We start from the raw sequence: 18,842 nt of genomic DNA, 5'->3' as shown, positions 1-18,842 counted from the left end.
TATGGCACTTCAAGACATAAAAGCAAAGATATTTGGAAAAGAAGATACTAAGTTTCATTTATGGATGTATTCTCTGAAGGGAGTCAGCATTGTATATGCATCAACAAAGTCCCTTGTCAAAGGCTAAAAAAACCTCAGAAGTAAAGACAGTTTCTTGTCAGTATCATCAGTTGTCACCGTGGAGGTAGGACACCTTCTCTTCCATAAATATTTCGGCATTTGCAATTGACATAAAAAAACCTCAAGGAGTTTATTTGCAAATTCTTAGGTCACAATTCACTGACAATAAAAATATTAGCATTTTATGAGCTCACTTTTATTCTTCCTGTTATATGATAAGTGTTCTGTACCAGTAGAAGAGATTGAGAGTCTCAGAATCCTTAAACACTTCTTCACAGCTCTCAGGAACCCAGCAGTAAAAATTATATTCCTGCAACCACACAACTGCCGCAGGAAATGGAAGCAAAGAAATCAGTAGTTAAAATGATGGTTGCTGAGTTTCCAAGCAAATTTACAACATATTGGTTCTGTAAAGTCTCTGATGCTGAATAATTTGAAATGACAAAGATGTTTGGCTGATCCATGTCTCTTTGCAGAAAAAGCAAAAAGTGTGCAAGTTGAAAAATTATTTCATGGAGTCATTTAGACTGGGAACTGCTGGTGACTCCTACTTAAATGTCCAGGCCTAAGTCAGTTGAGCCAGCTCCTAGAAGCAATAGAGAAAGAAAGGCAACCTAAAATTAGTATTTTAAGCAAGTGGAAAGAATTACCCTTTGGAATTGCCTACTGAAGAAAATCCCAGTCTTCAAATCCCACAAGTATAAAGTATCTCCATTCAAAACTAACAGCAGATGTAATGTAGACACATAACTTTGCTTTTCAAAATTAAATACTTGGGGCTTCTGGGGCTAAGGCTAAGCCCCAAGAGATAGGCATAAGAAATAAATTTCCTCCTGTAATGGGAGTATTATCAGTCACATTGGGGATCCTTGAGGAAAAACAGCTTCTCTGCTGAATGGGTCTTTTGAGGAATAACCACCTGGGAGAAGGTAAAAAGATTGAGCTGTGTCATCTTCTGATCTGCCCCAGAAGCCAGTGGCTGATGAAACAGGAGCACACTCTGACATATTAAGTGAGGTTTCACCTTACAGATCTACATCTAAGGATAAAAATGGGGAAAGACGCATGTTAAACAGATTACTGCAATCACTGTCAGACTACATTCACTTTTATTTATTCTTACAATTGTTTTCAGGAAGAGACAACTATTGCTGGGGACTTATTTGCTGATGGGCAACTGAGGTACAGTGAGATAAAATCAGCAAAAGAAGCCACTGAGTGAGCTAGGAACAGAACACAGAACTTAAAAGACATGGATGAAGGTCCCCTTCCTATAAGCAAAGAGATTTCCAAGCACATCTGGAAATCTCCAGTTCCTATTGACCCATGAAAAAAAAATTTCTAGCAATGCACAGTTATTGCAATTGAGGTTTATGTGTTTGAAATGAGTCAGGTTTACTTACTTCAGGTTTGTAGAACCAGAAAAAATATGTTTCAAAAGTAGTTTATAAAGGCACTTCCTGAGATGAAGTACAGCACTTGTGAGACCTTGAATGATCCAAAGAAAGACAGATTATCCTAAAAGTCCTAAATAAATATCCTAAAATTTGATACTTGCCATGAGAAAAAAATGGTAGCCATTTGGGAAGCAGCACACAGGACCTGAAAATTAATCCAAGGCAGGATACCTACTTTAGAAAATTTTTGAAAGAAATGGAACTATTCAGGGTCAAACAAAGGTGGAAAATCTCAGGATTCAGAAGCAGACTAGTCCAACAGTTACTCCACCAAAATATTTAGAATTTCTGCCTACAACTATGCATAAAACAAAGGATGAAGTTTCCACAGAAGCATAATCATCATGGCTGCACTCTGGAAGTCAACATTTCTGTTCTCCACATTAAAAGTGTAGAAAATATTTTTCCCCCCTTTTTGTCTTGTAGACAGTGAACAGTTCAAGTCAGCAGGTTTGCTTCAATAGATTTTTCTACAGTGCTTTGCACTGTGGACCTGGTCACTGTCAATGGCAATAAGCTCTTTCCTTTTTTTTCAATGAGCCCTATTATCCATAGTCCCTTCCTTATTGCAACTTAGATTTTTTTTTCCAGAACTCCAGAATATGTTTCTAAACTGAAGTCCCTTCTTTTCACAAAGATCTATTAGCCTTCTGTCTCTATCTTTGTTACTGCAGGGAGTAATATAAACTGGCTTTTTCTTACCTACATATCTCAGACTGTACTCCATCTCATCACCCACGTCATTAATAAAGACACTAAACAGTCCTGTCCCTCGTATTGATCCCTGAGGGGTGTCACTCTGACAGCTGGACTCTGGACTGCTGATCAATACTCTCCAAGCCCAGCAATCCGGCCAATATTCCACTCACCTCATTATCCACTAATCAAGCTCATATTTCTCCAATCTTGTTAAAAGGAGACAAGGAGACTATTAGAAGTTCTTTCAAAGCTCCTGTGAAAGTATACAACTTCCACTGCTCCTGCTTTGTCCATTGAAGCAGAATTCTCTTCAGAAGGTAATTAGACTGGTTGGGTGTGCTGTGCTCTTGGTAAATCCATGTTGGCTATTCCTAACCACCTTCTTGTTCTTTTTATACCTGCAAATGGCTTCCAGGAGGATCTGCTCCATTACTTTCCTGGGAATGATGGTAAGGCTGACCTGCCTGTCATTTGCTTGATCTTTTAGACACTAATTTAGACACTTTTAGACACTAATTATTGCTAAATAATCCCTATATTAGTGACTGAAAACTCATTCCATTCAAGATTCGTTCTTTTTTTAAACTTTCAGAAGACTTACCTTTTCTTAAAATTCAGATCAATTAAGTTTTTCGCCAATTGTCTTTGGGCAATATAAGCACCCACTTTTACTTTTTCATCTTAAAAGATGTTTGGAACCTTCCGACTCTTTCATTGCCTGTACTTCCTATGTGAATCTTAGATATTATTGAAAAAATATTCTTTCTCCTGGGGATCATGCCAGTTGTTCCAAAAGCCATGTAGGCATGTTACCATATTCATTTTGACAGCAATAAATTACTGCCTTTTCCTCAGCCTTTCTAAAAGCCATGCTCTTTAAAATAATATTTTATTTGAATTTTGCATGACTCTCTGTCTTACCTCATTATAGGTAACAGATTTAAATAGTCCTCACAGGAAGAATTTATGATACACATGAAGATTCTTTCTGCTACTTTGACCCTAATTTTGACAAATGTCTTCAAGTCCGTGGCCTGAACTGTCCACCAAGACCAAGAAAGAAAGTCTACTGTACATGTATTACTTCAAGGCTCATGTAGGGATCAAGGAATGCTAGTTGGTGTTGCTGATCTTAACTTATTCCAAAAGACCTAAAGAAAAGCCTGTCTCCCTTGGAAAGACAACCACAAGCCTAAACAAATGGCATTTATGCCTCCACCTCTCCTTGCAGATCCCATTAATAAGATAAGCCCTAATGTTCTACTATGCTATTTATTGGCTTAAATTGAATTTCAATTTGTCCTTTGGCATTTGCTAAATCAGATCTTCACCATTACATTTCTGTCAGCCAATATCTTTCCTTAGCTGCAATTATACATCTAAGTTTACTTGAATATCTGAATTCAAAATACCAGCCTCAAGGGCTCAGTAAATACATGTATGTGGAAAAATTTCTCAAACAAGCAGACTCTTCATAAGTTCACAATTAATCTGTACTAGAAAGAAATAGAAAACAAAGACATAACACAAATATGTGCAGTTAATTTACTATGAAAAAACAAGACTGCTTCATTTTTAATTGTAACACATTAAGAGGAAAATACTTTCCATCAGAATTATCAGGAGCATATTCCTCACTAGATTTAACATCAGTTGTAATGTGCTTAATTTTCCATTTTTCTGAAGTGATAGGAAAGTATTATTAATATTTCTTACATTATTCTAATAAAAGAAGGATGATTGGGTTTTTTTCCCTTGGAAAAGTTGTAAGTGCTTTAACTGCTCCAGGGACAAAGAATTTTTCAAAAAACATTACTTTTTCTATTTTCTTATCACAAGTTATTTGTTTCTGCAACTGCAGAATATATATATGTGTATATATTTTCCACAGCCTCTCTACAAAGAAGATTTATGAACATGCTCAGCCTCACAGCAGCTCAGAGTTATTGAGGCCATTCCTGACCACCAGGGCAGTGCTGCAGAAGCACCAATCCAAGATAAAGCCAAGTGAAAGAGGAGCCACGGGAGCTATGTCACTTGGATTACAGTGCAAGCAAGACAAAAGGACAATGCTGTGTCCCTGGAAAGACCTAGGGACTCAAATGACACATTAACTCCCTAATGAGCAAAAAGGAAATAATGAAATCAACAAATGGAGCAAAGCAGAAAAAATCCTCAATGTACACAGATTAAGTGAGGGTGTAAAAGAAAGAAAGAAAAGAAATTCAGATCTAACTTCTACCTAGGAATAAAAGGTAAGATAGATGGATGTAGCAGGAAGGAAAAATAATAAAGATAATCAATAACAATACAGTGGCAGAAAATCCTCCCTTTCCCTGTGCAAACTTTCTCCCTTGAAAAGCTAAAGACTTGAAACAGGTTGTGTCAATACAGCCAGCATGAAATATACTGAGGGATCATACTGTTGCCAGCATATATGTTTCTCGAAAATGACTGACAGCCTGCCATAAGACATTTTAAGACAGTTTAGATAAATATCACATTAGAAGTATAAAAGACTAAATTATAAACAATTGCTATAGAGAATACTGGAAAAGTTCTTTATGGAAAAGAAGAGCATACAAATAATCTCCTGGCAAAGTCAACAGTGAAGTGTAAATTCAGAACTCTGTATAACCAAAGTGAAGATGAGATCACAGAAAAAGCTGAGAAAAAATGACTGTAAAGCAGAGAAAGTATGTTGGAATAGCATGTGCTATACTGGAATACAACAATAAAGTAATACATAAAGCAAGAGTACATAAGCCAAAAGATTTTCCAAAGTGAGTATACGTCATTCTTTTCTTTTAATATCCTCACGTTTACTGGTTGTCCTGCTGTACCACATGAGAAGCCTTTTAATGATGAAGGAAAGGAAGCCCACTTCACATCTGGTATTTTTTAGAGAATTTGAAGTGATAGGCAGAATGCTAACAAAATGGATTCACAGGTGAGAACTGCAGACACTGTCTTAAAGGATACAGAAATGGAATTAAGGTTAAACAAATGTGCATAACCAAAGATACTAGAAAGATCTATACCACAGCACAGAAGAGACTGCACTAGCTTGGCTCCCTCTGCCTTACACTGTTCTTAACTCTACCCTGGTGTGTCAGCTCTGTGCCATGAAAACAGCTCTCTGGAGGGCTGAAACATAGCCCTCACATCATTTACCCATGCATTTATGTTAAGTCTTTTTTGATTGAAAAGACATAAAAATAATGCTTACATCTTGACATCATGGAGATGTGAGGATGCCAGGGAAACTCATCAGCAGGCTCTTAGGTGAATCCTTCTAAATATATCACTCTGAAATGGGAGTAAATAGGGCAGAGGTTATCAAATGGACTTGGATAGGAAGAGCAGGAACACATCAAAATCTTTTCAGTATCACTGCCTGAGTGGTTTCATACTGACAATAGATAAATAGATAAAAACAATTGCAGATACCAGAGAAAATGAGCTGTGTGTAACAACAACTGTGTGTATATATAAGAGAGAAAACAGACTGGATACAGTTCAGCTCAAATAAATAACTATCTTGCTAGTGAGAGACATTTAAGAGAGCTACAAAATGCACACATAGAGATGGAAGGAACTGCCTGAAGAGTACTTGAGAAATACTAGTGAAGAAACACAATTTAATTTGATTAATGGCAACTGAAACACAGCTTGAAAAAGAGAAGTTGAGACAAGGAAATTTAAACAGCTCAGAGACAGACCATTTGTACCAACTACATCCAAGTACAGAGGCAGGATAGGAAAGCTGCTCTGGAAGACAGGATGCAAGGCCCAGGTCCAGGGTCCAGCAGCTGCAGTCCAAATAGAAGGTAACAGGGGGACAAAATTGTCAGTACTGTGCGTTGCTAGAATTAGGGATCAAAAATAGAAAAGGAATTACTGTCACATTGGAAAAGTCAAGACTGCAAAATGTTACAGGCAAAACCAGTCCCTGCCAATGCAGTACATGGTACAAGGCTACAAAGTAGGAGGGAGCTTTGCTGAGGACATTTTTTTGACGGCATGTTTAACTGCAAATTAATAAAGAAAGAAATAAATAATAAAAGAACAGCACAAAGTGGGATAATTTGGGTTATGAATAAAATTGAAACACTGCCAAGTATCTTCTTTACTTTGTGATCTTGCAGGTGAGGTGTCAAACACGTCCACTAGAATTCAGGTTTATTATAAAATCAGCAGTCTGTCTGGCGGCAGCTGCCATGAAGAACTCTGAAATCCTGAGGGGAGGTAAAACATTTGGAATGCAATGATGCAGTGGTCCCAGCTCAGGCCACTTCAGCAACTTTCTTCCGCCTTGAAGTGGTTGAGGGACAATGACATGAACAGAAATGCTGCTTTGAATAGTTCACTATTATTGGATTCCCTGGATTCACTTTCTATTTCATTCTTCATCTTTTACTGCTCCAGATTTTTTTCTTCTGAGCCAGGAGGGCCACCTCTGCAGCATGGGGGTTTGGAGGTGCCCAGGGCACAGCTGCCCCCACTTCACTTCTGGTCCAAAGCGCTGAGGTGGGAGCAGCACCACTGTTGTCCCAAAATAGGTTCTTTTACACCGTGTGCAAGAGGCCAATCCACACACAAAGTCCAGGCATTTATTTACAGTTCTATGCAAAAAGGGGTGCTGGGCAGGGAATCCTCAAGGCCAGCACGATGACTACCAAAACTCTTCACTATTTATACATTTTAGTTAACAAAGGCATCAGTGTTCATTGGCTACAAGTTACCTAGTTCTCTTATTGATTAGTGTTCTGTCTTCTATTGCGTAGTGATTGTCTCGCTTCTCCTGCTAATTAGGTTGTACGCTTAGTTTTTCTCTTGAGTCAGTGGGTTGCCAGTTGATGGTCACAATCTCCCCATCAGAATTATCTTCTACCCAATTAGAGCTGATTTCAGCACAGTTAATGAGTTTTCTTGGTTATTTTCTTCCCTGCCCTAGGAGTTCTGCCAAATGTCCTTGCGGCCCATGAATTCTGCATTCTTTGTGCCCACTATCAGCAGCACATCACTCTCCCCTTCTTGGGTGAAGGTTCTTCACCCAAGCTTTGCTAACCCATCCCTAGGTCTGAGACCACTAAAGCATGTCGAACCCTAAAATTTATCAAGGCAATTCTACCGTCAAGCAATTAAGTCTTTGTAACACCTGACCATCAATTAGAGTTCGTTCGCTGCTGTTTCACAGATTAAATCTCCTTTCTGATTAGGCTTCAAAGTATATAAAGATCAAGCATCACAGAGCAACCTTCCTTAAGAAAATGTTTACATATTTAACATTTTGCAACCCCGCGGCGCCCGCAGGCCCCACTCCCTCCACGCTGAGGCCGCGGCCGGGCAGAGCCATGGCGGCTGGGGGCGGTACGGGCCAGCCCCGGGGCGGCGGGAGGAGCCGCCTCCGCGCCACGGCCGCCCCTTGCCCCGCGCCGCCCGGCCCCAGCCCTCCGCCGCGGTAAGGGAGCGGGCACGGGAGCGGGAACGGGAACGGGCCGGGCCGAGCTGAGAGCGTGGGGAGGCGGTGGCGGAAGGCCCGGCCGGAGGGGAGGGATCGCCGCCTGCAAGGGCGGGCGGGTGGAAATGGAGGCACAGGAGCGCGCTGTGGCGCAGCGGGCAGGACTGGCCGTGTGGAAAGGGGCGCTCCGAGCCGGGCCGGGCCGGGCCTTGCTGCTGGGCTGCTGGGCGGGCGTCCCTCGGCCCCAGCCCCGCGGGGGCGGCAGGAGGCAGCGATGAAGCCCCGCGGGCTCTCCGTGGTGCGGGGTTCTTCTTTCCCGCTGCCCCATAGCACCGCGCAGGTGTGAGGGGTGGAACGTTCTCGTTTTGATATTTGTTACCTGGTCTGATGGTACCTGAGTTCCCCTCAGGATTTTCTTGTGTGCCGGGGACAGGACCCGAGGGAATGGCCTGAAGCTGTGTCAGAGCGGGTTTAGTTTGGATATCAGGAACAGGTTCTTCACCCAGAGGGTGTTTGGGCACTGGAACAGGCTCCCCAGGGAAGTGGTCACAGCACCAAGTCTGGCACAGTGCAAGAAGTGCTTGGACAACGCTGTCAGGCACATGGTGTGATACTTGGGGATGTCGTGTGCAGGGCCAGGAGATGGACTCGATGATCCTTGGGGGTCTCTTCGAACTCAGAATATTCTATGATTCTGTGACTCTGCAGACTGTTCGCCTTTCTGCTGTCTGCTTGGCCTTACTGCTCCTGTGCACGCTGACAGCGTCCACTTTTGTGTCAGCCTTCCCGAGTTTCCTTAGCACATTTGCTACACTTGTACCACCAGCTTTCTAAAACTCCCAGGACTCTCCTTTGCTTGTATTTCATGCTGTTTGCCATGGAAATAAGCCTTCTGCTCCTCTGTTTCTGCTGTCCCACAGACTGTTAGAACATGGTAATTAATTTCCATCAAAGCTGAGAACAAGGCTTAGTATTATGGTAGTTAGTGGCTGGATACTGTCGCACACAGAGAAGGAAAGGTGGGACAGGTTTCTCTCCTGCATGGTAATTGTGGAGGTAACAGCCTGGCACGGGGAGCTCCAGGTTAACCACAGCACATGGGAATGCTTGTTTGGTAGCCAAAGAGCAAGCCACAGTTAGTGCTGAGGTAAAGGTCATTGGAGATGTGGGTCTGTAGGAAAGCAGGCAGGCTTTGCCCATTCTGCTCACAAGAGTTCAGCCTCCCCTGTCCCTTTTCTGTGGGGAAATAGAAAGTTAATGAAAGATCAGAAAGCATGTGCAGGAAATTCTTCTGAAAAACTATAACACTAAGCAAAGATATTTCAAGTTGTATTCAACTGTTCTGTTTTCAAAAAGTCTAAGACCAGGAGTGTTTTATTTTCAAATATAACTTTCTCCTTTCTCCTTTTTTTTTTTTTTTTTTTTTTTTTCCCCAGTTAAAATCATGGCACTGAAACAGGTTTCCAGCAACAAATGCTTTGAGGGTTTCCAGAAGGTGTTTGAACACGACAGGTAAACACCACTAAAACAACTGAGATGTTTAGCTTGGGGCAGTGAATCCATACTGTCATTGCTGTCAGTGTTTTCAGTCTGCAGGGAAATAGCATGTTCTCACTAATATCCATATTTTGGTTAGGAATAATGTCTGCTGCTGCTTTGGCTGTGCTCTTGAATTTCTGTGTTAATGTTTAACATGATCCAGTATATTAATGCGGCAGATCTGAGGTGGGAAGCCAGTATTTTTACCTTTGAAAATGAAGCTCCGTTACTTTCAGTTGTCCTGTTTGCAGCACAGAGAACCACTGTGTGTGCAAAGTTCCACTCACTCTACTGGATATCTCACTGCTGTGCACTCTGGAAAAGTGCTGTGAGCAGACAGACTCAATAAATATATTTTTGTTTGATGAAGGTGAACAGAAAAATAAGCTTTTAAAAAAAATTTTGATCCAAATAAAATCATTAGTTTTGCTTAGATAAGAGTTTATTGATCATTTTAGGCTTTAGTATTAATTGAGCAACTAATTGGTCTGTAGACTTAGCAGATTGAAAACCTTCTCTGGCATGTGTGGTGCATTGTATGTTGTGCAAGTCATGTGGATGTGTTCTTCAGTAAAAATTACTTTGCAATTTAATAGATAAAGCGCAAGATAAATATTGCTGGGATTCAAAATTCAGTTTTCAACCTGTTCCCGGTTAGCAGCACTGTGAAAATGTGTTTTATTTGTGGGTCTCTGTTTTAAGTATATTCAGAACAAAGTTGGAAAGTTAGCTATTGACAATTCTAGAGTCTGAGTTTAAAATTCGATCTTCCCTTCTTTTAACTTAGTTGTTACAATTCACTGACTAGATCTCCTTTTGAATGAAATGCAGTGATCCACTGATTCCTTTTTTTAATGTTAGTGACCTTGTTAATTAAGTAGTGGTGATAACAAGAAGTATTTTATTAATACAGTGCAGAGCTAAAATGCAAAATGAAATTTGGAATCTACTTGCCTCCGAAAGCGGAAACTGGAAAGTGTCCTGTGCTTTATTGGCTCTCGGGTAAGTAACATGAGTCTTAGTAACTTAAAAAATACAATCTTCAACATGTTTAAACTACTGCACTACCGTTACTGAAAACCTAATGTAGAGGTACTGCAGTGGCAGCTCCTGAATTCTACAGAAACTCTTCTTCTGGAAGGTGGATTTAGTCTGAGCGTACTGTGATAAATCAGGATGCAGCTTGGGGGTAGCCTACCAGATTGTGTTGTAAAATGCTCAGTGTTCGAAGTGTTCTGCCCTTTTGTTCGAAAATGTTCATACCTTTTGTTCCAAAGCCTATATATAAAGGTTCTCCTGTAAGGCCTTGCCATTGGAACACCTCTTGCTTTCCTTTGTTTATGACAGACTGCTTCAGCTAACAGGGTAGGGATGTGAAATAGAGCCCATGGAAGCCAGCACATTTGTCCTGTGGACTCCACCTTATTCCGAGTACTATTTTGCAGGAAGCAATGGGTGAACTTGAAAAGAGAGGTGCTGTCAGCTGCCTTAGCACAAGCAGGTCTAGTGTGAGGCAAACCTGTGGGATACATAAGGGCCATGGCCTTTTTTGTGCAGAGGTTTTGAAGAGGTTTGTGCAGCAGGAATGAAGTTTTTTATCCACAATTAATAATTAAATCCTTTTTTTTTTTCTTTTATTGAAAATAAAAAGCAGAAACTCTGTTTTGTAATTCTAGGAGTTGCTTTATTGAGATTTGTGTTTAGAAAGTTGGAGACCAGACTGTTAGTGTGGAGACTTGAGCTGCTTGAATGTATTCATTTCACAAAACAGCTGGTAGGTCTGATTTGTATCATGAGAGTGGACTGGGTAAAAAAGTTTATCCTTGAAGTTAGGCACATCAGAATTGTCTGAAGAGCTCTAAGCCATGCAGCACATTTATTTTATTGAATGTAAACCATGTTGTTTTGGGCAGCATATCAGTCAAATTAGGTTACTGGCAACTTGTCCTCAGAGAAAACTAGAATCATTAACTGCTGTCAAATTGCACAGTGAAGAAGAATTAAAATATTGGTGTGAAGTGTAATTTATTTGTAATTGGACTTTATTTGGACCTGCTGCTATACAAAAGGCACGTATTGCTGTGGGTTTTGGAGTCAGAGTGCTTATGGGCCCTTTATCCTGTCTAAAGTATGTAGAATTTGTCAGACCCCATGTGTGATTCTGTAATGCAAACAGCTGAGATGACAGTAGAAGGAAAAATGTAGTTGCAGGGTTAGGTGAAGTTAGCAGTGTCAGCCTCAGCAAATGCCTGTGGTCAGTGGGTTTAAATGCACAATAGCTGAGGGCACTGCACACTGTGTGAGCTGGTGCTCCAGGGGATACAGGGTACACATGGATCTGGTTTTGATCACGTGTTAGTGTGACTAGATGGGACAGAGCAACTGTGTTCCTGTGAATTGTTAAGTATTGTTGAGCCTAGTGAAAACATTTTCCATGTTTATGGAGATAGGAATTCCTCTTGCTTTTCAAGACATTTTCTGTCAAAAGGAGCTTTGAAACCAGTATGCCGTGAGCAATGGGTAACCAGCAGTATTTGTGTTTCCCTAGGGTTAACCTGCACAGAACAGAATTTCATAACGAAGGCTGGGTTTCAACAAGCAGCAGCTGAGCACGGCCTTATTGTAGTGGCACCAGACACAAGCCCACGTAAGTGTAACGAGACACATGGTAACAGTCATTGCCCTGAAGTGCACTCTCTGTCCCCAGAGAATGGGGTGCTGCAGTGTGCTGAAAAATGTGTTGCCCCCCTGAGTCAGAATTTGACCTCACCTCTGCATCTTGCATTGTTCACAAGATTACATTGTGTATGCTCTTAATAACGGGGTAGTGAGGGTTTGACATTTGAAACTCTCTTATTGTGGCACTAAAACTAGAACAAAGGGGCTCTAGAGTTCAGCACAGATGAGGAGAGGGAGGAAAAGAGAAACAAGAAATGTGTGTTATTAGAATTCTTGCTGACATTTTGCAGCTTGCTGGGACCCTATAAAACCTGCAGAACTGTGTTGCCACACAAAGCTGCAGTGCTTGCTCTTTATTGTATTCTGTCTTCTAAAGCCAATTAAATACATGTCTTCAGAGGATTGACAATACTTGGAAAAGCAAACCAGAAACCCTTCTCCCCTGCAGCTACAATAGACTAGTGATGAATGGATTTTTTAAATGATGTGCTGTTCTTTAAGGCTGAGCTTATGGTGTGGGAAACCTGAAAATGGTGGATCTGCAGTTATTGGAAATACTGTTATTTGGGGATTCACTCTTTTATGTTTTGTATTTGTTGGACTCTGCCACAGTCTCATGAGTGCTGTAAACAAAGGTGGCAGCCTTCTAATATTTCCAAAGCTTTAGTGGGTCACATCTGACTACAGGCAATATGGGGGAAAAGCGGTGTTCTTTCCGTAAAGTATTTTTTGCATCTAGGTTCAGAAGTTGTGTCAGGTCCAAGAACATAAATACATGTTTCTAATAAAGAAGAGGGACAGAAGAGCAAAACTTGTGTATGAATGAGCTTTGCACTTAGTTGTTGCTATTTGCTGCAGGCTAGAGATGGGCAGCTAACCTTTGTGTTACTCACATTGGGTAATTATACTGGAACTTGCTTTTGGTGCTGAGTTTTCTCTATCAATGTGTAAATGCCTTTGAATAGGTCATTGATTTGTCCATTTTCTTTTAAATCCCTCGTGGCAGCTTCTCTCTTGCCTTTCAGTCTAAAAATTGATAAGGATTGCTCTGCTATTTAGATGAATTTTGGTATGTGCTTCATATTATACTCTTAAACTTTAGCTCACAGACCCCAAATGTTCTTAAGTCTCTTTGAGTTGTCTGGAGAAACAAATGAAAAGCAATTCAAATATAATCATGAGCTGAGAGGTATTGAAAATGCTTACATGTGTTTTTCAATTGTGTAGTTATGACTGCATGAGAATTACTTTCCAGAACCCAGGAGATGTATGTGGATGGGGAAAAAGACTGCATGAAATCATTTAATATTTGTCATTACAGACTCTGTAAGGCCTTGATAGATTTTACTTTTCCTTCTTCAAAGGGGTTTGTTTTTCCAGACAGGTATACTGAGCAATATTATGCAGATTCCTTTTCAGATTTCTTTTTTTCAAGGCTTCCTGTAAGTTTTTTTTAGCATTTAATGAGCATTGCCTTCATTGCATGGCAGGACTTTCTGAGTTTTTGTCCATCTCCAAGGTATTGTAGTTTTTACATCCAACATGTTGTTTAAGCACCCCTGTGATTGCTGGACTGTTAAGTTACAAAATCACTCAGTGTTCAAGGACATGTCACTGGAGCAAAGTCAACTTTGATCCTTGTACAAATCTGGTTTCACATGGTGGCACGGTGGCAGCCATCTGCACAAATTGTGAGGGACTGTTGAGTTACACATGGGTTTGTAATATAATCTGACAGGGGTAAAAGGCTATATAATTTTCGATTGCAGAAACTAGGAAATAATGGCCTCTTTCTCCAAAACATTCCTATCACCTGTACCTTGAAATATTACATTCTGTTCTGCAAACCAGGCTGGTAAATCACAGACTAATCAAAGGGAGGACTGGATGGGATGTACTGACTTAAGAACTCATCTGCAAATTTAGTTTGAAAGTGTAGCCTTGGAAAAGAGGATACAATCCTGCAGTTATTCAAAGAAGAAATTATTTAGGTTTCATGGAGAATTATAGGCGGGAGCAATGAAATGAATTGTGGAAAAGGTAGAGGTATAGACTTGTGAAATTATAGGAACAGTGAATGATATTCTTCTGGAAAATCTTAAAAAGGGAGGTGTAGCAGGCATTATTTAAAGCACATAAACTGGCTTGGATACACCATTTGGTGATACATGGTTCTGTCATTCTGGGGGAAAAGGAAATTTTCTTCTGTTTCTGTTTCTCACATAGCTTCTTGTACTTGATCGGATGAGGTCTAATGGCTGAAATAAGATGGTAGCACCAATTAACAAGTGCCAACTTTTGGTTAAGTCCCTGGGTGAATTGGACAAAGCTTTTCAGAAGTAATTTAGGAGACGTGTATGCTATATTTATTTATGAAGAGATACCGACACTATTTAGAAATTGGATATATCTGTAGGTATTATGTGACATTTTGAAGTGTTGAAATACACTTGAAAACATTGTACTAATGAATGAAAATCCAAATTGTCTTCTAGTTGAAGGGGCAGAGATGTGATTGAGAGACTTGTGTCCTGAGTCTGATTTGTATGGCAGGTTCTCCAATTCTGAACCTGTAGTAAAGGTAAGATTTTTCATGCTAGGTGGCTGCAATATTGAAGGAGAAGATGAAAGCTGGGATTTTGGCACCGGTGCTGGTTTTTATGTGGATGCCACTGAAGATCCTTGGAAAACAAACTATAGGATGTATTCCTACATAAAGGATGAGGTAACTTTTCTGCTGGGTTCTCCTGCTGTTGCTGGGTAAGATAAAGGGGTGTGGCTCAGTCATAGGAAATTCCCACATCTTGTGTTACAAGGTTATGGTAGATTTCTATAGAGATACTTTGAGTTATCAAAGTATTTTCACTTATTGTCAGCTGAACTTTTGATACCACATTCCTCTGCAAATTGCATTCAGGGCATGATCACAGATGTCAGGCTAGAACCAGAGATGTGCCTTTGGTTTCAGTGGCATTAAAAGGCATTAGTTGGTTAGTTGTGTGCTTTTTTTCTTAAACATACTCAAGTTGCTTTAACGTTTTATTACACTCTTCTTTCCTTTACAGCTGCCTAAACTAATAAATGCCAATTTTCCAACTGACCCTGAACGGATGTCTATTTTTGGGCATTCCATGGGAGGTCATGGAGCTCTTATTCTTGCTCTGAAGAATCCTGGAAAGTACAAAGTAAGATGAAGTATAGCTTGTATGAGGTATACTAATGCCTATATAGATTTCTATAGATGTGACCGAAGAAAGCATAAATAGTTTCAGTTGCTGCAGTTCATTGTTACATAGTATTTTTTTCCTGTTGTCTTTCTGAACAGTCTGTATCAGCATTTGCTCCTATCTGCAACCCAATTCAGTGTCAGTGGGGGAAGAAGGCCCTTGGTGGATATCTGGGACCAGATACAAGCAAATGGGAGGTATGTGTTGCAGCTGCAGTTCTTTAGTAACAGATGAATGAGTGATCTGCAAATACATCACAGCAGGAGCCTGGAAAAAAACTCTGGAGTGCCCATGAGATAGTACTGTTGTTTTACTGCACCCCCAAGCAGAGAAGAGCATTGTTTCTGGCAGGAGTGACATGCTGGTGCCTTATGGTGCTTATGAAAATGCAATGAGGTACAAGTCTCTCATCAAATCAGCTACATTTCTCTCAGTTCTATGAAGATTTAAAAGTCTGGGCTAAGAAGAATTAGGAGCAGTGTATTTTTGTAGTAGCCTGAAGAGAGAGACTGCTGCAAACTGTTCAGACTGATGAGCCTTGTGACATTTTTCAGGGGCAGCCAGTGGGAGGCCTTCAAAAGGAGCCTGTTGGATACTTGGAAATCAGTGTATTTCAGTACAGCATTAAACTAGGCAAAGTTAGGTTTTAGCTCCAGGGCCCTAATTTTAAGCTATCAGTAGTTGTATATGAATGGCTAAGATACAAAAATGTTTGTCTGCATGGTTGCTGCATTATTTGGGCAGCCCTTCAGTATTTTCAATCTCAACTTAAACATTGCACTGTATTTCTAGAATTAAGTTAGAAGGGATTGTAGTGACTATGTACTCGGATTTCCTTGTAAATAAGCACAAGCTGCAGTTCAATCCCCTGTAAATTGGATTAAAGTATGTCTGATTAAAACTTTACAGGATTGGAGAGTACTCTCTGCTTTCATAATCGTTAATAGAGTAGTTTGTGTACTTAGAAACCACCAGTTAAACTTGCTTAGACTTTATGTAATGGATTTGTTGTGAAACAAAACAAAACAACACCCCAAAACCCTGTTTTCTGTCCCCTTGTTTTGGAGCTCTTCTGCAAACCTAGTCCAGTAGATCAACAGCAATCATCAGGAACAGACTTAGAGATGTCTTTGGCACAGATATACAACCTCTGATCTCTGTATTTTGGCTTAAAATTGCCATGTAAATATGTTCAGGATCATTTGATGGCCACAGTGCTGGGCTGAGCCCAAGCTCCCATTTCCATCATAGTGTCATTTCTGGATCTGGTGGCATCCTGGAAGGATGGCTCTGATACCTTGGTGTAGGGCTTTGGATTTTGCTGTCTATTGGTGACTTCACAGCCTTAAACACTTCACTGTCTTTTTAAAGGAGTTCATTATTTTGAGTATGTAACACATACAGCACCCCATGGGTAACATGTTCCCCATCAGAGTTATTTTTTGATATGTGTATGTTTAGAGTCTTTAATTTCTGTTTCTCAGTTGCACCAAGTTTTCTTGGTAAAATTGTCACCGTAACCTTCAGGTTAAATGCCTTCCCATGAGCACAGTTGCATTACACTGGTGTTTTGATTTTTAGCTGCCAAGTTTCTTCAGCAGGACCTAGTTCCTGCACAAGGGTGTGAATTAGTACTGACTATATTGCTGTTCTTCCATTCTGTAGGGCAGCCCTGGGCTGGATGTTCTGTTTGGTCAAACTGCCAACTTGGTAATTACCTAGCTCATACAATTTGCCTTTTATAAAGCAATGGGTATTATTTATCAGTTGCCTGGAATTTCCCTAGATTTTTGCTCTTCCAGGTGCAACTTGGTGTCCTGCTCTACACTGCCCAGGACTCTCTCTGTGCTCTTCTTTTCCTGTGGTCGATGAACTGAAACCAGTTGAACGTGTTTAACTGAATGTCATTTCTCTTTTATTTTTGCAGGCATATGATGCTACCCAGCTTGTCAAGTCCTACTCGGGCTCTCGCCTCGACATCTTGATTGACCAAGGCAAAGAGGACCAGTTCCTGTCTGCGGGCCAGTTACTGCCTGATAATTTCATCGCTGCCTGCACCGAGCGGAAAATCCCAGTAGTCTTCAGACTGCAGCAGGCAAGTTGCTTCTGCAGTCCTTGGTTGGTGGATTCTTGTTTGTGATTTTTGGTTGTATGCAGCAGGCAGTGAGGAGAGTGTCTGTAAGGGGGCAGGCATGCTCCCACTGCGGGTCTGTCCCTGGCCATGTGAGGAGGAGGGTGAGAAGTGACACTTTCCCGTCGCGCTGGCCATCAAGGTACACACATCACCCGCCCGATTCAGCCGTGCTTCACCACTAGGTGCCGTCGTGCTTCCAGCTTGGACAGGCTGAGCCCTTCATGGGGACTCAGGCTGCCGGTGCTCGGCTGAATACACAGCATTAATCATTTTTAATGAGTGTTGTAGTCACTGTACAGCCAAAGTGACAGATGGCCTTTTGCTGCATCCCTTGTCTGTGCTGTGGGTTTTGTGTTTACCATAAAACTTCGCAATTTAGTTTGCATGTGTTTGTGTAAGTTAGGGAAGGGGTGGAACTGCTTGACATTGTAGATTCATGTAAAGACCCACGTGGAGGGATTGCTCTTACCTGCAGTGCAGTGACCCAGAACAACACTGTCCTCACTGGAGTCTTTGTAAGCCACTGGCAACTTCCACCCAGACCCAATGGGGAGCCCAGTGGTGGAGAGTGAAGGATTGTCCTCTCTGGTTTATCATAAACCTTGCACCTAAAGATAGAGTTAGTGCTGATGAAGAGGGGTCAGAGGGTGATATTGCAGCACAGTGATGGAGCAGTAACTCAGACCTGGGCTGTGTTCTCTTTATGCCCTCCCTGTGCTTTACCAGAACAGTACCTGTGAGGGCAAGTGTTCTCTCAGATTGCATCTCCCTCTGCAGCTGACCCTTGCTGTTACCCACCTCTAGCTTACAGGCCTAGATTTGGGCAGCTTAAGGTACTTTATTTAGCTTCCTGGTGCTCATCTATACTTAAGCTGTTACATATCCCTTGCCATTTTTATATATATTCCAGGTATTTCTTAAAATGGATAAAACCAGGAGAGTGATTACCTTTCCTTTAAGAGAGCTTAGTGTGATTGCTTTACGATGAACTGTATGTTCTCTGCTGATTTCTTTAATGTTCTTTTCTAGGGTTACGATCACAGCTATTTTTTCATTGCTTCATTTATTAATGACCACATCAAACACCATGCAAAATACCTCAATGCTTGAATCATTTGGATGCTGCCTGGCCAATATGAATCAAGAGATAGAGGTGAACTAAACAAAAATCATTTGCTGAAGTAATGCTTGTAAAATGGAGCTCTTCTGATTGTACTGCTAAGAAAAATAAAAGTCCCACTTAATTTGATGTGTGTGCTTTAGACTAAGTATTGGGAATGTTCTTGCATGCTTGGAAAACTCTTGATGCCATGAAGTTACATCTGCTGCATTTTGGGTCAAAATGTAAGCCAGCAGATGAGTGAGTTTCAGACCATGAGTGTGGGTGTGTATGTGGCACCTCCAGATAGCTTCTAGTGCAACTGTGCCGAGACTGTGATTAACAACAGCGTGCCCCTGCAGCTAATTAATCACTGGGGTTTACTTCATACTTTAATGGTGAAGGAAGTTGTTAGTGGCACAAC

The 18,842-nt window shown here is 41.0% G+C and overlaps 1 protein-coding gene and 1 long non-coding RNA gene across 2 annotated transcripts; one reads left to right on the top strand and one right to left on the bottom strand.

Annotated features, from left to right (window-relative positions):
* Nucleotides 1–294: 294 nt before the first annotated feature.
* LOC121657952 lies at nucleotides 295–7,621 on the bottom strand. The gene is made up of 3 exons (XR_006013804.1): nucleotides 5,999–7,621; nucleotides 5,506–5,585; nucleotides 295–706 (listed from the first exon to the last, which is right to left on the bottom strand). It is a non-coding gene; the product is annotated as an uncharacterized LOC121657952 (long non-coding RNA).
* A 40-nt stretch (nucleotides 7,622–7,661) lies between these two features.
* Nucleotides 7,662–18,568, top strand: ESD (esterase D). Its single transcript, XM_042014254.1, has 9 exons — nucleotides 7,662–7,740; nucleotides 9,177–9,252; nucleotides 10,193–10,281; nucleotides 11,828–11,926; nucleotides 14,559–14,683; nucleotides 15,024–15,143; nucleotides 15,284–15,382; nucleotides 17,113–17,280; nucleotides 18,349–18,568. The coding sequence occupies exons 2-9, from the start codon at nucleotides 9,185–9,187 to the stop codon at nucleotides 18,427–18,429; spliced, it is 849 nt and encodes a 282-aa protein (XP_041870188.1). The 5' UTR covers nucleotides 7,662–7,740; nucleotides 9,177–9,184; the 3' UTR covers nucleotides 18,430–18,568.
* Nucleotides 18,569–18,842: the final 274 nt, after the last annotated feature.

Source organism: Corvus kubaryi, unplaced genomic scaffold (genome assembly GCF_017639235.1).
Source record: "Corvus kubaryi isolate FWS band 111438036 unplaced genomic scaffold, C.kubaryi_AGA036_p1.0 split1-65, whole genome shotgun sequence".
NCBI lineage: Eukaryota > Metazoa > Chordata > Aves > Passeriformes > Corvidae > Corvus > Corvus kubaryi.
This window is presented reverse-complemented; position numbering and strand designations above follow the sequence as displayed.